The following is a 20236-nucleotide window of genomic DNA, read 5'->3' as shown; positions in this document are numbered from 1 at the left end:
CACACATGTATATACACATACACATTTTTGCTGAACTATTTCAGTATAAATTGCAGGCATTATGATATTTGTCCCTAAGTATTTAAGAATTTTAAAAAGTAGTCTAAAAATAGAGTTAATTCTCCTACCTGACATCTCCAATTGCTATTATCTCACCTAAGAAAAGGGCTTCCCAGGGGGCACTAATGGTAAAGAATCCACCTCCAGTGCAGGAGATGCAAGAGATACAGGTTCGATCCCTGGGTTTGGGAAGATCCCCTGGAGGAGAGAGCATGGCTCCCACTCTAGTATTCTTGCCAGGAAAATCCCATGGACAGAGGAGCCTGGTGGGTTACAGTCCATAGGGTCGCAGAGAGTCAGACACGACTGAAATGACTGAGCAGAGCAGAGAGAGAGAGAGAGAGCACCTACGGAAATTAACACCAACTCCCTATACTGCATAATACTTAGTCCGCATTCAAATTTCCTCCTTATTGTCCTCAAAATGTCTTTCTATAGCTGTATTTTAGAACCACAATCTTGTCAAGATTCATGCATTGCATTTGGTTTGATTATTACATCTCTTGACTCTCTTTGATCTTAGAGTAGTCCTCTATTTTTTTTAAATGACATTTCCTTTTTAAAGCAGTCAGGTCAGTTTTCTTGTTCAATGTCCTATATTCTGAAATTAGTGCTGAAGTTTAAACAGTTGTTTATATTCCTCATGGTAAAGACAAATATAACTGATGAAAAATTCACCTTTTGGAAAATAAAATGTTTTATTTAATGGATGGTTACATTTAGCTTTTCTCTGAAGTCCTGAATTCCTGTTTGTTCCACACATTTACATTAAGAATCTGTTATGTTGGATGTGAACTCCCAAAATAACTAGATGATAACCTTTATCAGTAAAATCTGGGTATCCTTGTGTTTTATCCAGGTCCATCAGGGTGTCAAAGGATTTGTCCTAGATGCCACAGATGGCAGAGGTATATTAAATGCCACCATTAGTGTTGCTGAAATTAATCACCCAGTAACTACTTACAAAAATGGAGATTACTGGCGTCTCTTGGTTCCAGGAACTTATAAAATCACCGCATCTGCTCGAGGGTGAGTAACTGAATGCTCTGAAATTGGGTGCCTGAGCATGAAAGAAACAGCTCTGTTCTGGAAGGTTACTGCCAGAAAGCCCTGTGGAGGCTCAGCAGCCTTGAGTTGCCCTGTCTTCCCAGGGCTTGGGTTCTCCAGCTGCAGAGGTGTGGCCCTGATCTGTCTACTTCATTGCAGGTATAACCCGGTCACCAAGAATGTGACCGTAAAGAGTGAAGGTGCTGTTCAGGTCAACTTCACACTTGTCCGATCTTCAGCAGATTCAAACAATGAATCAAAGAAAGGCAAGGGGGACAGTACCAATACTGATGATGTCAGCGATCCGACCACTAAAGAGTTTGAAGCTTTAATTAAAGACCTTTCAGCTGAGAATGGTTTGGAACGCCTCATGTTACGCTCCTCCTCAAATCTGGCTCTTTATCGTTACCATTCATACAAGGACTTGTCAGAGTTTCTGAGAGGGCTTGTGATGAACTATCCACTTATTACAAATCTTACCAAGTAAGTGTCACCTTCTTACTGACTTTTTTTTTTTTTTTACCTTTCTTTCTCCTTCCTTCCTTCCTTTATTCTTTTTACAGAGGTTACATTCAGCATAAACCACATTAAATGGTTCTTGTAATTCATTTAGAAATATTTGGGTTGAATGTATAGAGTTGGCATTAACTTATTTTGAAACAGATATTTGCTTGGAGATCTTTCTAGCAATGAATATTGGAAACGTTTACAAGAAACACTGGAGCGGAGCTACTTGTTAGTTCAGTAATGTGTGGCCTGTACCTCCAGAAAACGTAAAACCACTCTTTCTTTTTTTTGCCTTAGATCAGATTTCTTTCTTTCTTTCTTTTTTTAAATTAATTAATTTATTTATTTTACTTTACAACATTGTATTGGTTTTGCCATACATTGACTTGAATCCGCCATGGGTGTACATGTGTTCCCCATCCTAAACCCCCCTCCCACCTCCCTCCCCATCCCATCCCTCTGGGTCATCCCAGTGCATCAGCCCCGAGCATCCTGTATCATGCATCAAACCTGGACTGGTGATTCGTTTCACATATGATAATTTACATGTTTCAATGCCATTCTCCCATATCATCCAGCCCTCGCCCTCTCCCACAGAGTCCAAAAGACTGTTCAATACATCTGTGTCTCTCTTGCTGTCTCGAATACAGGGTTATTGTTACCATCTTTCTAAATTCCATATATATGCATTAGTATACTGTATTGGTGTTTTTCTTTCTGACTTATTTCACTCTGTGTAATAGGCTCCAGTTTCATCTACCTCATTAGAACTGATTCAAATATATTCTTTTTAATGGCTGAGTAATATAAAACCACTCTTTCTAATGATTACTTTGATCTCAAAACCCTTTCCACTTCTCAGCTGCAGATTTTATGTTCTGAGTAAATATTATTTAGTTTTATTTTGCTAGGGGCAAGGGATAGGTTTAGAACTATGAGCTCACTTGTCAGGAATAATGTTTAATCTTTTCTTCAAATTAGAAAGTGAAGTCTGGTTGGCTGTCATTTTCTGTACTTTAGTCTCTACTCACAGTTACTGTTCCCTGAAGCCTTAGGGGCTCATGTGATTAAGGGTTCTGAGAAAACATGCTGTACTGGCTTATGTGAAACTGATGACTGAGATAACTTTTACCTTCATTTCATTGTGCTTCTCTGCTTCACTTTCACTGTTTCAAAATTATTTCCTTGATCTGTTGATTCCTATTGTTTGCCTGTTGTAGGGTCTTTCCTTTACATTTTGCCCTGAGCTTAACAAGTCTTTACTCCAAACTAAATGAACGTTATCTAGCATTTTACTTTTCACTTTTTTTTCCTTCACTGTTTCTTTTAATTTTACCAGTAAATTTAGTTTCTCAAATTCTGGTTTATAATGTTTGTGATTGCAAAGGATTTTACTTTTGCACATAAATTGCACATATTTACTTTGGCAATTACCAATTACCTGTGGTGTTGGAGAAGACTCTTGAGAGTCCCTTGGACTGTAAGAAGAACCAACCAGTCCATCCTAAAGGAGATCAGTCCTGGGTGTTCATTGGAAGGACTGATGTTGAAGCTGAAACTCCAATACTTTGGCCACCAGATGCGAAGAGCTGACTCACTTGAAAAGACCCTGATGCTGGGAAAGATTGAGGGCAGGAGGACAAGGGGACGACGAAGGATGAGATGGTTGGATTGCATCACCAACACAATGGACATGGGTTTGGGTGGACTCCAGGAGTTGATGATGGACAGGGAGGCCGGGCGTGCTGCGGTTCATGGGGTCTCAAAGAGTCAGACATGACTGAGCGACTGAACTGAACTGAACTGAAATTACCTCTCTTCCATTGGGAGATACCAATTACCTCTTTTCCTCAACTGATTCTTGAACTTTTCTACCCAGGTCATGTTTTAATATTGTCCATCTTAGTGCCATATAGAGGTTAAAGATTTTCTTATTTTAAAACAAAAAAAAATTGGACATTGATTTGCTTTCCGTTTACTTAGTGAAGTTTTTTAACCTTTAAATGCAATTGAGCATGCATTTTTTGTTAAATAGTCCCCCTCTAATGTACAACATCTGCCCATGGTGGGAGGCAAGACAGTTTTAGGTGGCCCTCCAATGGTTACTAAGTATCATTAAATACCTTTGTGCAAAAGCAGTGCTTTGTCTATTCTATTAATTCTCAGTGCCAATTTTTTTTTCTATCTAACTCTTAATAAGCCTTTCTTTATATCAGAGAAAGCAGGGCTTTAAAATTAGTTTTGCTGTGATTCTGGTACTGCATTTAAAATATAAAATGTCTTATTTACATAAATTCATTTAGATCTTAAAAGTAAGATTTTACGCATTTGTGTATATTTAGAGATTTCAGTAATAAAAATTTAAGTGAGTTAACTTAAGAGACATATACTAACTAAAGAAATAGTATAGATTATAGAAGATTGGGTAAACATCACGAAGATGATCGAGGAATCACTGGACTTTAAGGAATGCAGTTCTCAATCATAGTCATTCCTAAATCTGATAGTATCTCACATCTGTTTGACTTTCTTTGATCAAGTGAACCTAATTTTCTTAAAGTATTCTGACACAGAGATTTATTCTTTAAAGATTTTTTAAGACTTTTTGAATTTTGTTCTCATTTCTGTTTTTAAAATCTGTAAGGCAGCATTAACAGTAATCAAGTAAGTAACTTGATTACTTACTGACTCTTTGATTCTGGTTTTCAACAGTTTGGGACAGAGTGCTGAATATCGTCACATTTGGTCCCTTGAAATCTCCAATAAACCCAATGTATCTGAGCCTGAAGAACCAAAGATTCGTTTTGTTGCTGGTATCCATGGCAATGCTCCAGTTGGAACTGAACTTCTTTTGGCTCTGGCAGAATTTCTCTGTCTAAACTACAAAAAGAACCCAGCTGTTACACAAGTAAGAGAATAACCTGTTTTGACATGCTTTAAAAGGATAAAACTCAGTGACTCGCTGATTGTATACTGATATCAAGGCATCATTTTTTTAAAAATTTAATTTCCTGTTAGATTTTTATACAGTGGTACTTTTAAGATCGTTATAAACTTTACTCTTTAAAAATGGACCTTGGTATATAGTTGTTTATAGTGTCTACTATATTTCTTTGTGTATATTAAGAGCCATAGAGGAAAAGAAATAATAAAGATTTGCATTCAGTCCTCTATTCCTTTATATTACCCTTCCATTCTTCACTCACAGTGATATACACTCTAATTTAAGGGACTTCCATTGCCAGTTATTTACAGTTAGGGTACTATATTGAAAAATGAGGTGGAAGAGAAATAGTTTTTCTTTTCATGCAATAAAGATGAAAGTATTGGACACCCTGGATGCTAAGAGATTTTAGAAAAAGTGATACAGCAGCGCCAACCTCAGTCATCCATGACTAGAGACTATAATGCTGGTCCAGAAGCTGCTTATATATGATTAAACTGCCTGGTTTCTGTGTTGTGTTAGAGAAAGGAAGGAAAGAGTACGCCTCTGTTTAGAACACTCACTAACTGGCACTGTCTGTATAGGACTTAGGAAAGGGAAAAGGAAATAGTATTTGTTTAATACCTACTATGTTGTAGGTACTTTACATATATCATAATTTAATCCTCAACCCTGCAATTATGTTATCTCCATTTAATAGATGTGAAAACTGAGGCAGAGATATTTGATAACTTACAGGAGGTCACACAGCTACTAAGTGGTAAAGCTGGGATTTAAGCCCAGGTTTGTGTCACTCGAAAGCCTATGCTATTCTGTTTTACTCTACTGCCTCCGCTGAGAGAAATTTGGAAAGAATTGATGTCACAGTAGGATCCCATGATGTGGGATTAGGTGAGGTGAACGTAAATCAGACTTGATCAAAAATTTTTCAAAAAAGGAGATCCCATTGACTTTTTCCTATTTTCAAAGATTTTGTTGATGTTGTCATTTTAAAATGGGAGATTACCTAGGAGAGTGGTTCTCAATCCTGGCTACACATTGAAAAATCTGGGAAGTTTTTAAAAGTCTCAGTGGCTGGGCTCCATCCCCAGAAGCATCAATATTCCTTTAAAAGCTCCTTATTCTATTATTTTGCCACAATTGCTACCTACTGATCTTATGGTTATAAAAGGTACAACATCTACTATGAATTTTAAAACTCGTAATTTATGAGATTTTGCCTCACTGGTCTAATTGGGCTTAGATCACTTTAGATTGGGTTTCCCAGGTAGCTCATTGGTAAATAATCCACCTGCAGTGCAAGAGACAGGCTTGATCTCTGGGTGGGGAGATCCCCTGGAGAAGGAAATGGCAACCCACTCCAGTATTCTTGCCTGGGGAATCCCATGGACAGAGGATACTCATGGGCTATAGTCCATGGGGTTGCAAAAGAGTCGGACACAACTAAGCAACTAAACAACAACAATGCTTTAGATTGCCATTTGTTTTGACCTAAGTGTCAGAATTGTCTGGAGACTTCAAAGAAATATATACATAACCAGAGACCTGTGGTTAAGCCCAAACGTATATACTTTAGGAAGAAAATCTCCCTCAGGGGAAAGATTCTAGGATAAATTAATTAAAGGGTTGCAAATATATTTTCAAGCTATTGACTGTTTTACCAGACCAAATAAACCAGGGATCACTTATTCTGATTTACTATTAGAAATATTTAGGATAAATTACATGAGAAGTTCATGCCATAAATATAGGTATTAACACCTATGGATATGGATCATCTGAAGGGAAATTATTAAGGTAAGACAAATATCCTACCCCATATTTCTTTGATATGCTGATTTCAACTGTTCTGTCTCATTGTTTCCAGATGTACATTGATATTTGTCAACTAGAACATTATATGTTCTAGTTTTTAATCTGGAAATACCATATTGCCATTATTATTGACCTAAGCCAGCCAGTGGTTAGCAAACCTTTTCTATAAAGGGTCATAAACCTTTTCTATAAAGGGTCATGTAATATATATTTGGGGCTCTGTGGGTCAGATGTTCTGTGTTGCAACTACTCAACTCTGCCATTGCAGAACAAAAACAGTCATATGAATGGGCAAGACTGTGTGCCAATAAAACTTTATTTACAATAACAAGCATCAGGCTGGGTTTAGCCTTTGTGTGTGTGTGCTCAATCACGTCTGACTCTTTTGCAGCCCTATGGACTGTAGACTGCCAGGCCTCTCTATCCACGGGATTTTCCAGGCAAGAATACTGGAGTGTGTTGCCATTTCCTCCTCCAGGGGATTTTAGTCTATAGGCAGTGGTTTTTGACCCTTGATGTGAGTTTTCGGGAGGTCTCTAGGAACATTAGTTGTACAGTTTTTTATTCTTTTTAAAATTTATTTGGAGCAAGAAAGAATTTTATTTATTTTCCAATTTTGCCTTTTAAATCTGTGTTTAAAACAAATAATGAAAACTTTCTGTTTGAGGCATGGCAAGGTATCTTTTGATTTCACATAGAGCTAATAAACCCATTTATTTCTGTTTCTGTTTTAGTTGGTTGACAGGACTAGAATTGTGATTGTCCCTTCTCTAAATCCAGATGGGCGAGAGAAAGCACAAGAGAAAGACTGTACTTCCAAGACAGGACAGACAAATGCTCGTGGCAAAGACCTGGATACAGACTTCACAAGTAAGACTTATTTTTAGGCCATTAAAATACTTTGCAGATAATTTCATTTCTCTTTGCTAGGAGATTGGTTGATCCTGTTATTTAAATGAGTAAGGGGTGCTTTCTTGTCTAGGATGTACAGTATAAATGAATAGAGACATCTTGAAAACTTTGCAGGTTTTCCTTGTTTTTCATTTGCAAAGGTAATTCAGGTTTTTTTCTTCAAAATCCAATATTGGGGAGAAGTTTCCATCACTAGTCATACAGAGATGGATATTCTCTCTCTCTACTATCATATATGTCTGTACACATACACACAGACACACACACACACACACACACACGATGTATGTGTGTGTTGATTTGAAGGGGCCTGTCTTACAAATCTCTAACATTCTTATTAATGGCATTTTAGTATGCTATTAATGTGTGGTAGTACTCTAATTTATTCAACAGTTTCCCTGCTGATGGACATTTAGTTTCGTTCTAATTTTTTGTTCTTGCAAACAATGCTGCAGAAAATTTCTGAAAATCTTATTTTTTTTCAAAAACAGGTTATCATTTTCTAAGAGAGGATATATCTATTTCTTTTTGTTTCCAGTAAGAATTTTCTTAAACTTGCTAAGAGTCATTGACCTTTCAACATTATCTAAAATATGTAAAACTCAAAATAACCTGCCTCCTAGGATGTATCTTTCTTTCTTGAGATAGTGGCTTACGGTTAATAAAGTGTTTATCTACAGATTTTGTAAGTTAACCTTTTGACTATGTTCAAGTAGGGAATATTTTCTTAGCTGCTCATACTAAAATTTTAAAACTCGGTATTTTATGTTTAACTTTGCTAATTTTTAGGTAATGCCTCCCAACCTGAGACTAAAGCCATCATTGAAAACTTGATTCAGAAACAGGACTTCAGTCTTTCTGTTGCTCTAGATGGTGGTTCAGTGCTGGTCACATACCCATATGACAAGCCAGTGCAGACAGGTATGTAGAATGTCACTTTACATATATAGCATTTAAGCTTATATAGGAAATTTCAAATTTCAGTTAGGTACTGTCCCTTCTGAAACTTTAAAATGGTGAGCCTTTGAGCATACTGCATAAATAACCAGCCTAAGAAGACTGTACACTCATCAACAGTTCAAACAGTTCCTTGTAGGAGGGAGCCTAGCTTTATTCAGTGTAGCCATCTTGTCACACCTGTTCAGTTCACTCCTTAAGCATTTATGGAACAGTTATTATGTCTGTAAGATATTGGAGATACAAAAGTGAATAAGACACAGTGCTCGCCCCAAGAAATTCACATCATGTAACCAAACATTGAAAGTGAAAGTTGCTCAGTTGTGTCCAACTCTTTGCAACCCCATGGACTATATAGTCCATGGAATTCTCCAGGCAAGAATACTGGAGTAGTTGTCCCGCAACACAGACAGATTCTTTACCAGCAGAGCCATAAGGGAAACTCATGAATACTGGAGTGGGTAGCCTTTCCCTTATCCAGTGGATCTTCCTGACCCAGGAATCAAACCAGGGTCCTCCTGCATTGCAAGTGGATTCTTACTAACTGACCTATCAGGGAAGCAATGGTACTGAATTCCCCTCTCCTGCTTTAAACTGTGCCTGACTGATTGCACCTTGTGGGGAGTTAAACAGTTGCCTGTTGAATCTGTCTGAGGCCATTGTATGTGGAGATAATTTGTGTCGTTTTCAATACATTTTCAAGTTTACAAGGAATGTTGTAATTAGATTGCCCCCAAATTACAGTTGCCCCCAATTACAGTTGCCCCCAAATATAGTAAAACATACCAAAATAGGTTTGTATTTTTCTGCAGTGACTTGTTAAACTCACAGTGCCTTTTAATATAAGAAAGTTGCTTCTCTTCTTGGTCAGATTATTCTGGGGTGAACAGACTAGAGTAGTTCAGTCGCTCGGTTGTGTCTGACTTTTTGCAACCCCATGAACTGCAGCACACCAGGCTTCCCTGTCCGTCACCAACTCTGAGAGCTTGCTCAAACTCATGTCCATTGAGTCAGTGATGCCATCCAACCATCTCATCCTCTGTCATCCCCTTCTCCTCCCACCTTCAATCTTTCCCAGCATCAGGGTCTTTTCCAATGAGTCAGCTCCTCGCATCAGGTGGCCAAAGAATTGGAGTTTCATCTTCAACATCAGTCCCTCCAATGAATATTTGGGACTGATTTCCTTTGATCTCCTTACAGTCCAAGGGACTCTCAAGAGTCTTCTCTAACACCACAGTTGTAATGCATCAATTCTTTGGTGCTCAGCTTTCTTTATAGTCCAATTCCCACATCCATACATGACTACTGGAAAAATCATAACTTTGACTAGATGTACCTTTGTTGGCAAAGTAATGTCTCTGCTTTTTAATATGCTGTCTAGGTTGGTCATAACTTTTCTTCCAGTGAGCAAGCACCTTTTAATTTCATGGCTGCAATAACCATCTGCAGTGATTTTGGAGCCCAAGAAAATAAAGTCTGTCACTGTTTCCATTGTTTCCCTACCCATTTGCCATGAAGTGATGGGACCAGATGACATGATCTTAGTTTTTTGAATGTTGAGTTTTAGGCCAGCTTTTTCACTCTCCTCTTTTACTTTTATCAAGAGGTTCTTCAGTTCCTCTTCACTTTCTGCCGTAAGGGTGGTGTCATCTGCGTATCTGAGGTTATTGATATTTCTCCCAGCAACCTTGATTCCAGCTTGTGCTTCATCCAGCCCAGCATTTCGCATGATGTACTCCGCATATAAATTAAATAAGCAGAGTGACAATATATAGCCTCGATGTACTCCTTTCCCTACTTGGGGTGAACAGAACCATGTACTTAATTATAATAACTCCTCAATCAACTTCCTTAAGGCACAAGATTTACTCGAAGGAAAGGAATGTGAATTCTGTGCCCATGAAGTTGAACTTGGGGAAAAATCCTTTTGATTTCTCTGCTAACTTCTGAATTTTTCTTTTTGTAGTGGAAAACAAAGAGACTCTAAAGCATCTGGCATCTCTTTATGCAAATAACCATCCATCCATGCATATGGGTCAGCCCAGTTGCCCCAATAAATCAGGTAGGTATTTTCCTTACCCTTTGTTACCGTTGTTGCTGTTTGGAGAGAGGACGAGGACTTGCCTTATGTGATCTTACTGACACTAAATCTCCCAATGCTTCTGTAGATGAGAATATTCCAGGAGGAGTAATGCGTGGAGCAGAATGGCACAGTCACCTGGGCAGCATGAAGGTATGTTTTATAGAATACGGTGAGAATGGGATTGTAAATACGTACTGGACATGGAGTGAAAGAGTAGGTGGCTTTTCTGATACAGCGAAGTGAATGAACTCTACTCAATACTCTGTAATAACCTAAATGGGAGAAGAATTTGTAAAAGAAAAGATACGTGTATATGTAGAACTGAATCACTCTGCTATATACCTGAAACTAACACAGCATTGTTAATCAGCTATACTCCAATATAAAATAAAGATTTTTTAAAAGAGAAGCAGCCTAAGTTAGTTAGAATATGAGGTGTAATGGAGAGCAACAGAGGATAACGATGGAAGGAGAGTTTGAGGCTTTGAATGCTTTGTTTTAGTAAGGAATGGGAAGCCATTGAAGTTTTGAACAGGGATATGGTGACATGATCTGAGCTGTGCTATGGAAAAACAATCTCTTAACAGTGGGTTAAGATGGTCTGGAGGAAGGAGAGACTGTGGTGCAGGGAGACTGTTTTAGAATAGACAAGAACAACTGAAGTCCGAGACTAGAAAAGTGGCAATGGGAGTGGAATCAAGGGATGAAGTTTCAGAGATACTGTAGAGGTGGAATTCACCAGAGTTGACAAATTCTAGATGATAGCAAGAAATCAAAGATAAAAGATTTCATATCCATGTGATAAAATAAGTTATTGTCATTAACTGAATTGAATTAGGAAGAAGAGGTTTGGCAGTCGAGGGAAGGTGGAAAGTAGGTTTTGGAACTTGTCCACACAAGTAGTTCCTACCTAAATATTTGCTATATTGCTGTATGGTAGGCTTGAGCCTCCAGGTTGTGAGTATCAGAGAGCAAGTACTTGTGCTTCTGCCGCTAAGAACTTCGAGAACAGCAGTAACAGCAATGAAATTCCAGGGTTTAAAGGGAAGCTGACACTCTGCATGTACTTTTCATTTATTCAACAAACCATAACAACAACCCCTCTACCAACCAGGCACTGTAGGAAGCACTGGAGATGTAAAAATGAATTAGACATAACCCCTGGTCTTAAGAATTCTCTTAGGAGTAGACGTGTTTGCGACTGATTATAATACCAAGGGGTTTATTTATATTTGCTGTGAAATGCTTTACAGATTCTTTGTTTGCATCAGCCAAGTTGTCTTTTTATTCGATTCATCCCATTTGAGCATTACAAAGCCCCATTCTTACTTGTGCTTATTCATCTTCCTGCATTTGTTTGTGAATTTTATATTCCAGGATTATAGTGTCACCTATGGCCACTGTCCGGAGATCACAGTGTATACGAGCTGCTGCTACTTCCCTAGTGCAGCACAGCTCCCTTCGTTGTGGGCAGAAAATAAGAAATCTCTTCTCAGCATGTTGGTGGAGGTGAGCAGTCCTCTGTTAGAAGCAAACTCCCAGGAGTATGTTCAATGGAAACTTTTATCAAAACATTTTCTTCATCTTTCACCAAAATTTTGTGTTATTGACTTTATTTTTTAATAATTTTATTGTTTTATTTATTTATTTCTGGCCGTGCTGGGTCTTCACTGACGTGCAGGCTTTTCTCTGGTTGGGGCGAACAGAGACTCCTTTCCATTGCAGTGCTCGGGCTTCCCTCTGTGGTGGCTTCTCGTCGCGGAGCAGGGCTCTGGGGCTCGTGGGCTCCGCAGTTGCGGCTCCCAGGTCTAGAGCACAGGCTCTCAGTAGTTGTGGTATGGGGCATAGTTGCTCTGCAACATGTGGGATCTTCTGAGATGAGGGATCAAACTCACGTCTCTGACATTGACAGGTGGATTTTTTACCACTGAGCCACCAGGGAAGCCTCAATATTATTTATCTTAAATGACGTAGAAAGGAGAGTTTTATTCCTTTTATATTGCCTGAATAGGTGACATGAGTTCACATATCTGCTGTTTGATGAGGTAATTTAACCCTGTGAGATGTCACAGGTTCTTCCATTGGAATATCACACAGCGTTACTCCTGAGGTGGGAAGTAAAACATTCAAGGCATAGGAGATTTGGGTTCTAACATTTTAGGCTTGACTATATCAGAGTCCTCTTTTCACGTATTTCCATCTCTGTGCCTCTGCAGCAGTGAATGAGTAGCAAACAAGGTCAGAGTCAGTGGGGAGGGAGGAATAAGCCAGCCTTCTGGAGGGTTGTTTTTTTTTGTGTGTGGTTTATGTCGTGTCTCAAGCTATTGTCCCTCGGATATCTGGCATCATGAAAATGTTGACTAAAAAATTATTCACAGCCTAAAAGTTGAGAGTTATGTTTTATTTGGTGAGAGCTTTTAGGACTTAAAGCCCAGGAGGCAGCATCTCCAGTAACCCTGAAAGAACTGCTCTGAGGAAGTTGGGGAGGAGCCAGGATATATAGGAGTTTTGCAACAAAGGGCAGGTAGTCTTAACATCAAAAGGTTGTTGTTAATTAAAGAAAACCAGATATCTCAAGTTAAGGAAGTTAGCCATTTTCTATACATGGGAAGATGCAAGAGTGTGAGCCCACTAAAATCATTCCTTGGATATGCACCTCAGCTGTCTGGGGCCAGTATCCTGTGTTTCACATTCTGAGTTTTCTCAGGGCTCACCATGGGGAGTGGCTACAGTTTGATGGCTGTTAGAAGGCAAGTATTCTTTTGCTTCCTAAGTTACCTCAGGGTTTACCAGCTCACCATCTGCTGTGGCTACAATCGCTGATGACTGTGACATTCTTTGTTTGCTGATATGGCAGACAATATTTCATTTATTAAAAACACAAATTTATATTTTAAACATTTTTTTTCAGGTTCATAAGGGAGTTCATGGATTTGTTAAAGATAAGACTGGAAAACCAATCTCTAAAGCAGTCATTGTACTCAATGAAGGAATAAAGGTACACACAAAAGACGGAGGTTATTTCCATGTACTGTTAGCCCCAGGTGTCCATAACATCAACGCCATCGCTGATGGGTATCAGCAACAACATTCACAGGTAAGAAACTCAACTTGAGTGGTATAACGTAAATTCTTGTTATTAATAATACTTCTAGAAACAGGAATATATATATGTTAGATATGTATGTTAGTTGCCTAGTCATGTCCAACTCTTTGTGACCCCGTGGACTATAGCCCACCAGGCTCCTCTGTCCATGGAATTCTCCAGGCAAAAATACTGGAGTGGGTTGCCATTTCCTTCTCCAGGGGATCTTCCCAACCCAGGGATCAAACCCAGGTCTCCCACACTGCAGGCAGATTGTCTACTAGCTGAGCCACCAGGGAAGCCCAAGAATACTGGAGTCGGTAGCATATCCCTTCTCCAGGGGATCTTTCCAACCCAGAAGTTGAACCGGGGTCTTCTGCATTGCAGGCAGATTCTTTACCAGCTGAGCTACCAGGGATTAAATTTACGTTTAACTTCTGTTTAACATTAAACTCTTGTTAGGAAACTTGTAGGCAACAAAGAAAAACGGACTATCTCCTGATTATGATAGTTATCTTTCTATCCTTTAGCAACAAAAGGGAAATTTTTGTAGCATTTTGTGTACTTTAGATGACAACCAACCATCTCGGTTTGCTATAAAGGCCCTAGGAACATAGAGTGGATACAGTATACCTTAAGTAAACATTTTCCTCATTCTTGCACTTTATCTTCCTAGGTTTTTGTGCGTCATGATGCTGCAAGTTCTGTGGTAATAGTCTTTGACACAGATAACCGGATCTTTGGTTTGCCAAGGGAGCTTGTGGTAACTGTATCAGGTAAATTTTCAGTAGTCAAAGTTAAAAACTCATCCTGATATTTCAGGTTGAGAGTGGATCAGCTCCACAATCATCTGAACCTTCTCCTCTACTGTCTCCTACCTAAACGTGATTTTCCTAGAATACTTTCCTGGAATATTTTCCCATATGTTCTCACAGCTTGCCTCTTCCCATTTTCTGGTCTGAACTCAAATGTCATCTCCACAGAGAGACCTTCCACCCTGATTACCCTAGCTAAAATAATACCCCTATCACTGTCCCTGCCTCACATGTTTGGGTTAAAGTGCTTCTCACTAGCTGCCATTACATTATATGTTTAGTCATTTATTTGTCTGTATTTGGTCTCTCCCACTAAAACATGAGCTCTGACAGGAAAGGGCTTTTATCTGCCTCCCCAGTGCCTAGAACCATGGGTGGCATGTAGTGGGTCTTAAGGAAGAGCCACTTCACTCTTGGTTGAATGAATGACTTGCTAAGATCTTAAGTCCTTTGGACTTTGACTTATATTAGTTCTGTTTTTCCCATGATCCTGGAAAGAGGGCATATTTGTTTCCTCCAGGATTAATGTGCCATTGCTTGAATTACTGAAAGTTTAAGAAGGAAAAAATGTGGTAAAACAATAAATACTCTGCTGTATTGTATCTTTGGACACAAAGAACCTTGGTTTATTTCTAAGGAGAGCTTGAACCTGTTTGAAAATAACCAAGTTTTATTACAGGGTGTGTTGGGGGGAAATCCTTGGTTGAGAGAGAGAGTGGTATTTTGGAAACATGGGCAAATCATGGGGCCTGTTGTGTGGTGTTTACAGTAGACTAGTTCTTAACTTGAACCAGATAAAGCATGAATCACAAAGTGCTTAGAAAGACAGAAGCTGGGATTCAGTTTAAATCTGACTCTGCCATCCATTTGCTGTTGTGCACTTAATTTTTATTATGATTTTATTAGTTGTATTTTATGTTCCTTAGACTCTTATTCTGATAACCTTATGTAAAAATATTTTACATAAATGAGGGATTTGGAATGAGATGAAAATTTACTGGAAAGGAAAAGTAGAAGTCATTGATTGATTTTAAAAAGTGGGTTGCACAGTATTAGCCATAGTTCTGCATTGTGGTAAAAGAAAAAATATATTTGTAAACATATACACAGGCATGAAGGAAAATCCAGAAAAAATATGCACTATGGTTGCTAAAAATGATCTCAGGATAATGGAAATGTGAGGAAGTAGAGTTTGGGGTTTGGGTTTTTAGTATTTTGCTTACCTATATTTTTCTAATTTTGCGCATAATACATGTTACTACTTCTATAATAATAAAAGGTTGTTTTTAAGTTCATGAGATAAATAAATAAGGGAATATGCTAAAAAGTGCCATTGTAAGCAGCTGCTTATTTGCATCCTTCAGCTAGAGCTCCACTCACGTGATGGTTCTGTTTGACAGGTGCCACCATGTCGGCATTGATCTTAACAGCTTGCATTATCTGGTGCATCTGCTCAATCAAGTCTAACAGACACAAGGATGGCTTTCATCGGCTCAGGCAGCATCACGATGAGTATGAAGATGAAATTCGCATGATGTCAACTGGCTCCAAGAAGTCTCTCTTAAGCCATGAGTTCCAGGATGAAACAGACACTGAGGAGGAAACGTTATATTCCAGCAAACATTGAAACACACGCCTCGCATCTCTCCCAGCATAAGTACCAAGCAAAGTTACAGTTCTTTTTGGGAGACACTGCATCAAGGAGAGAGACTGTCTTGTTTCTTCAAAGAGCTTTGGGAAGTTAACTTGCTAAATTTGTATTCTCTGTGAATTTGGCTGCAGTTTTGAACTTCCCCTCCTTAAAGTACTCTTATCTTTAAAAAAAAAAAAAATCTGCTTTCTATTTATGCAGCAGAGATGGGACAGCCACTTCGTTTTTCTTTTATAATTTAAGATGAGCTGTTTGGAGCTTATGTTGCAACTGCACAAAGCCAACTAGTGGTGTGTCTTTTGCACATCAGGTGGTTTACTAGTGGCTTTAGCTTTTTCTCTTTATTTTAAATGGCCAAAAGAATCCCAGAAACATTAAGGCAGGGACAGCAGTCAGAATCTGACATAAAGCTTTAAAAACTCACTTTTTTTTTTTAACCTATTGAGGAGTACTTCTCTCTAGTTATTGAATAGCTGGAGTTTCTCTTATTATTCAGGTTTAATGGAGGCTGAATTTATTTTGAAACTTATATAGAGCATTAGGAAATGAATAAATGGGCTTCTGTATTGGGCTTTCTACCTGTTCCAAGGCTAGATCAGAACTGGTGGGCTGTGCTCTAAGCACAGAGGATTTCTCTACCTCTTTTTAAGGTTTAGCAAAGTTCTAAACATCCCCATTTTAAGGGATCACTCATTGACTCTGTTGTAAAAAGATCTCAATGTCCACTTGAGTAGAGCCAAGAAGGAGATCTAGCAAAAGCTAAAACTCATGTTGCCTATCTTTTAATGCGGTAAAAACCCACAGGTGCTGTTGCTTTTATCTGTGAAGCACTAGTTTATTCTAGGAATGCCTAATTCTCTAATACTTCCTAAATTCGAACCTTTTTTCTATGTTGTACACTTAGGGTTTTCAGATGACCTGGCAATCGACAAGATCTGAATTCTACTGAAAATACCTGGAAGTATGGAAGAAACCTCCTTGCACATTCTTAACCTACATTTGAACACAAAATATCTACACTTCATGTCCAGCCCAGGCCGGCACCCTCTCATAGCATCCTGTTACTGAAATAGCTTGGCCAGCCTTATTCATAAAGGCCTCTGCAAGTGATTGGGTTCTTTGTCCTAATGTTTCATTTGGCAGTCTCTTCTTGATCAACCAATTTTGTTGAAAGTTCAGTTGAAAGCACTTAAATATGGCTCCCTCTATTAAAAAAAAAACAAACAAAAAACATAAACACCATAGTGAGAAAGTATCATCTTCAGTGCCACTGAAGTTATTGCAAACGCCTAAAAGATTTGCATTTTACTGTACTATGCTATTCAATGGAATTTCTGCTTTTTTGTGAGTATGAGTCTTACCAATGATCTAACGATTTAATGCCTTGGAATGTTTTAACGGCCAAGTTGCTGCTGAACTTGTACTAAATCAGGGGATCAAAAAACTTGCCCTCATCTTTTCAAGTTGAATTCTGTATCCATTCATGTATCAGTCATCCCAAAGCTTTCACATGGAGTGGTTTACCACCCACCTAGGTCATTCAACTCAGTTTCCTGAGAAATGTACCCAAAGTAGCTTTAGGCAAAGAGATCTGGTTTAGCAGGAGTGATGAAGTCATGACATTTATTACTGAGTAGCTGTAGTCTAGTTTGTGTGGTTCAGGGTTAAGCCCTTCTGGTATTAATTCTGTTTTCAACACAACTCTCAGTTTTGAGCCCCTGCCACCCTACTCTCAGCTCACCACATGCACAGAACAGAGGTCATGAGATTCTGAAACTTAATGAAATATACATGATTTAGTTTCTTCTGATAATACTTTACATTTTCCTTAAGGGGATGATGTGGTCGCATTGCTCTTTTCAGCTTTATTTTTAAGAGTGCAAAGTCAGAAAACCCACGAAGGGCCTGTGAGTGGGAGTGGCTGGCTCCACTTGGGACAATTGCAGGTAGAAGTGAAACAAAGTTGATGAGACAAACTTCAACTTTATTAACATTGGTCTTCACTAGAGGGTGCCTTTTAAATTCATTTCTCTCTTGAATGAAACATATCTTTCACTGTACATCACAGTGACTGGAGTCCATGCCTTTTCAGCATGTGTAAAATATTTTTAGAGATGAACATACAAATAGTTCTTTTAATTAATGTTTCCTGAAAGGAAAACCAAATTCTGCTATAAATCTTGAATCTCTAATGAATTTCTAAATGATGCATTGCTCTGGAAAACAAGGCCTTCTCAGCCTGTTACCTGTTAACATGAATGTACAGGATCATGACTACTAAGACTGTGTTCTCTGCCCTGCTTGGTCTTTTATTTGTGGACCTAATGTAATATTAGACCACATTAACTGCTTAAGGCATTGAAGCCATATGGCATGGGGAATGCATTTCTTCAGTATTTCTCCTAGAGACTTTCCATTTCCCTGGAGTCACGGAGGCAAGTAAGTATCACAGTATTAAGAAATTTGCCCAAAACCTGAGTTGTGCCTTTTTTTAAACTCACAAGGCGTTTTTTTATTTTCTGTCCTGGTGATCAGTGTGTAAGCCTTCTTCCCTCGCAACTCCTTAATAAAAGCAAAGTGATTGAGTAGGTCATGTTCAAAGTGTCTGCCTGTGTAAATGCACTTGTACTGATTATACAGTTCAATAAGAAGAATTCAAGTTAATTTCAGAAGGAAAGGCCCTTTGGTTTTGATGGATTTTGCTGAACATTTGAGTAGTGGTTGGGACCCCATCCAGTTGAGGAATGCTTACAATTCTCTTTGGAGGGAATGTGCTTTGGGACTTTGTCATCCTCCAGAAAGGAAACAGAATGTATATTTGGCCCAGTGTGATGGACTGGTTAACCTTTGGTAAGTTTCACCTGAATGAGATTTGCTGAATTAACGAGTATTGAACGTAAAACTAACTCTGAGTTGGCAAATAAATAAAAGGTGGTGCTGATGACTGAGCTTATTGTGTTTCTGAGCTAACACCAGGTCACTCAGTATAACCATGACCTGTTCTTCTATTTCCATTTATTCTCAGCAGTAAATCATTTTATTTTCCTTTGGCCAGAAATGCACTTGTGCCAGGTTTTGTCCTTGCTGTATTAAAAGCTTCTCGGCTGCAAATGCCATCATAGTGCCCTACGTTATGGTTCTCGAGCAGAATCATTTTTAACAGTAGCAACTTTAATGTTACTACAAAAATTCCACTACGGTAGATGTTCAGTGATTTTCTAGCTAGCAAATTTTTGATAAGTATTTGGATTTCTGATTTGTTGTAATTAAAGCAGATTTGGGGGGGTGTGATTAATGTCAGCTAAACTTGGATTTCCAGTTCAGGAAGAAATATTTCCCAATACCCAGTTCTCCTGTTTTTAGCAATAATTCATGAATATTTCACTTGACTTTCAGAATATTATCCTAGTTGATTTTGATTTGGCAGAATCTATTGTGAAATTTGAAAACAGGCTACCATTTTGAGGCAGTTGGATATAAATTCTATAAATGTGTATGACTCTGGCTTCTACAAATGGCATAACATGAGTGTACAAGCTACATTCTCTGCTGGCCATGCTGCAGATTTTCTGGAGGTATGACATAGTGGTATTTTTCTACTCTCAGATTAAAAATCAACTTTTCACCTCTCCACTTTTTCAGAGTGACATTCCCCAGTTCCAGAACAATCTATAGCTATTTACATAAGGTGCCCAAGACTCCTTCATCTCAAGTGCTTCAGTCTTTGGTTTATTATCATGCACTGTGCCTTCAAAACGAAATTTTTAAAAGGGACTTTAAATGAAGATGAATAGTAGTTTAAAAAAGTCAATCTGTGTAATTTATGTGAAATCTAACTGTAATGAGGTCCTTTCTGTTTTTTATATGTAAACAGATCTACTAATCCTGTATAAAGGTTATTTTATGATGTCTGTCTTTCTTTGTGTTTTGTCTCATAATCTTTTTTCAAAAGCAGTAGACCAGAAAAGGTTATTGTCTCAATTCAAAAGTTACGGATTTAGTGTTTCTACCTATTCGAGGGGAAAAATAGTACCAGACAAGGAATACAGGTTGTTAGCTGCAGAGTGTTTCTGTCTTCATGAATTGGCTTAACATAAAACTATGTTTCTGGAATAATTACATAATAGCCACAGGTCAGCTAGATTGATGTGTGAATCTAGTCATTCCACAATGAACATAATAAAACTGGCCATGGAAAGGTTTATGTATCCATCTCAAGCTTGTTCTAAATTTGGTTCTTTTTATAGATAAGCAGAGTTAAGAGTAATGTGTCCTGGCACTTTTAGACACAGTGGTAATGAACTTAAAAGCCCCTTTTCATTTAGTAATGATTTGTTGATACTGTTGATTTAACAGGAAT

The 20236-nt window shown here is 38.3% G+C and overlaps 1 protein-coding gene across 1 annotated transcript in view; it reads left to right on the top strand.

Annotated features, from left to right (window-relative positions):
- The window catches only part of CPD (carboxypeptidase D), a 68281-nt gene extending 48490 nt beyond the window's left edge, over positions 1–19791 (top strand). Inside the window, exons 11-21 of the mRNA XM_043478849.1 lie at positions 920–1089; positions 1267–1590; positions 4327–4522; positions 7108–7243; positions 8075–8206; positions 10209–10304; positions 10411–10475; positions 11703–11834; positions 13237–13422; positions 14087–14186; positions 15626–19791. Coding sequence (XP_043334784.1) covers positions 920–1089; positions 1267–1590; positions 4327–4522; positions 7108–7243; positions 8075–8206; positions 10209–10304; positions 10411–10475; positions 11703–11834; positions 13237–13422; positions 14087–14186; positions 15626–15852 — 1764 coding nt within the window. The 3' untranslated portion in view covers positions 15853–19791. The remainder of the gene's footprint in view (positions 1–919; positions 1090–1266; positions 1591–4326; positions 4523–7107; positions 7244–8074; positions 8207–10208; positions 10305–10410; positions 10476–11702; positions 11835–13236; positions 13423–14086; positions 14187–15625) is intronic.
- The last annotated feature ends 445 nt before the right edge of the window (positions 19792–20236 follow it).

This window comes from Cervus canadensis, chromosome 1 (genome assembly GCF_019320065.1).
Source record: "Cervus canadensis isolate Bull #8, Minnesota chromosome 1, ASM1932006v1, whole genome shotgun sequence".
NCBI classification, from domain to species: Eukaryota; Metazoa; Chordata; class Mammalia; order Artiodactyla; family Cervidae; genus Cervus; species Cervus canadensis.
This window is presented reverse-complemented; position numbering and strand designations above follow the sequence as displayed.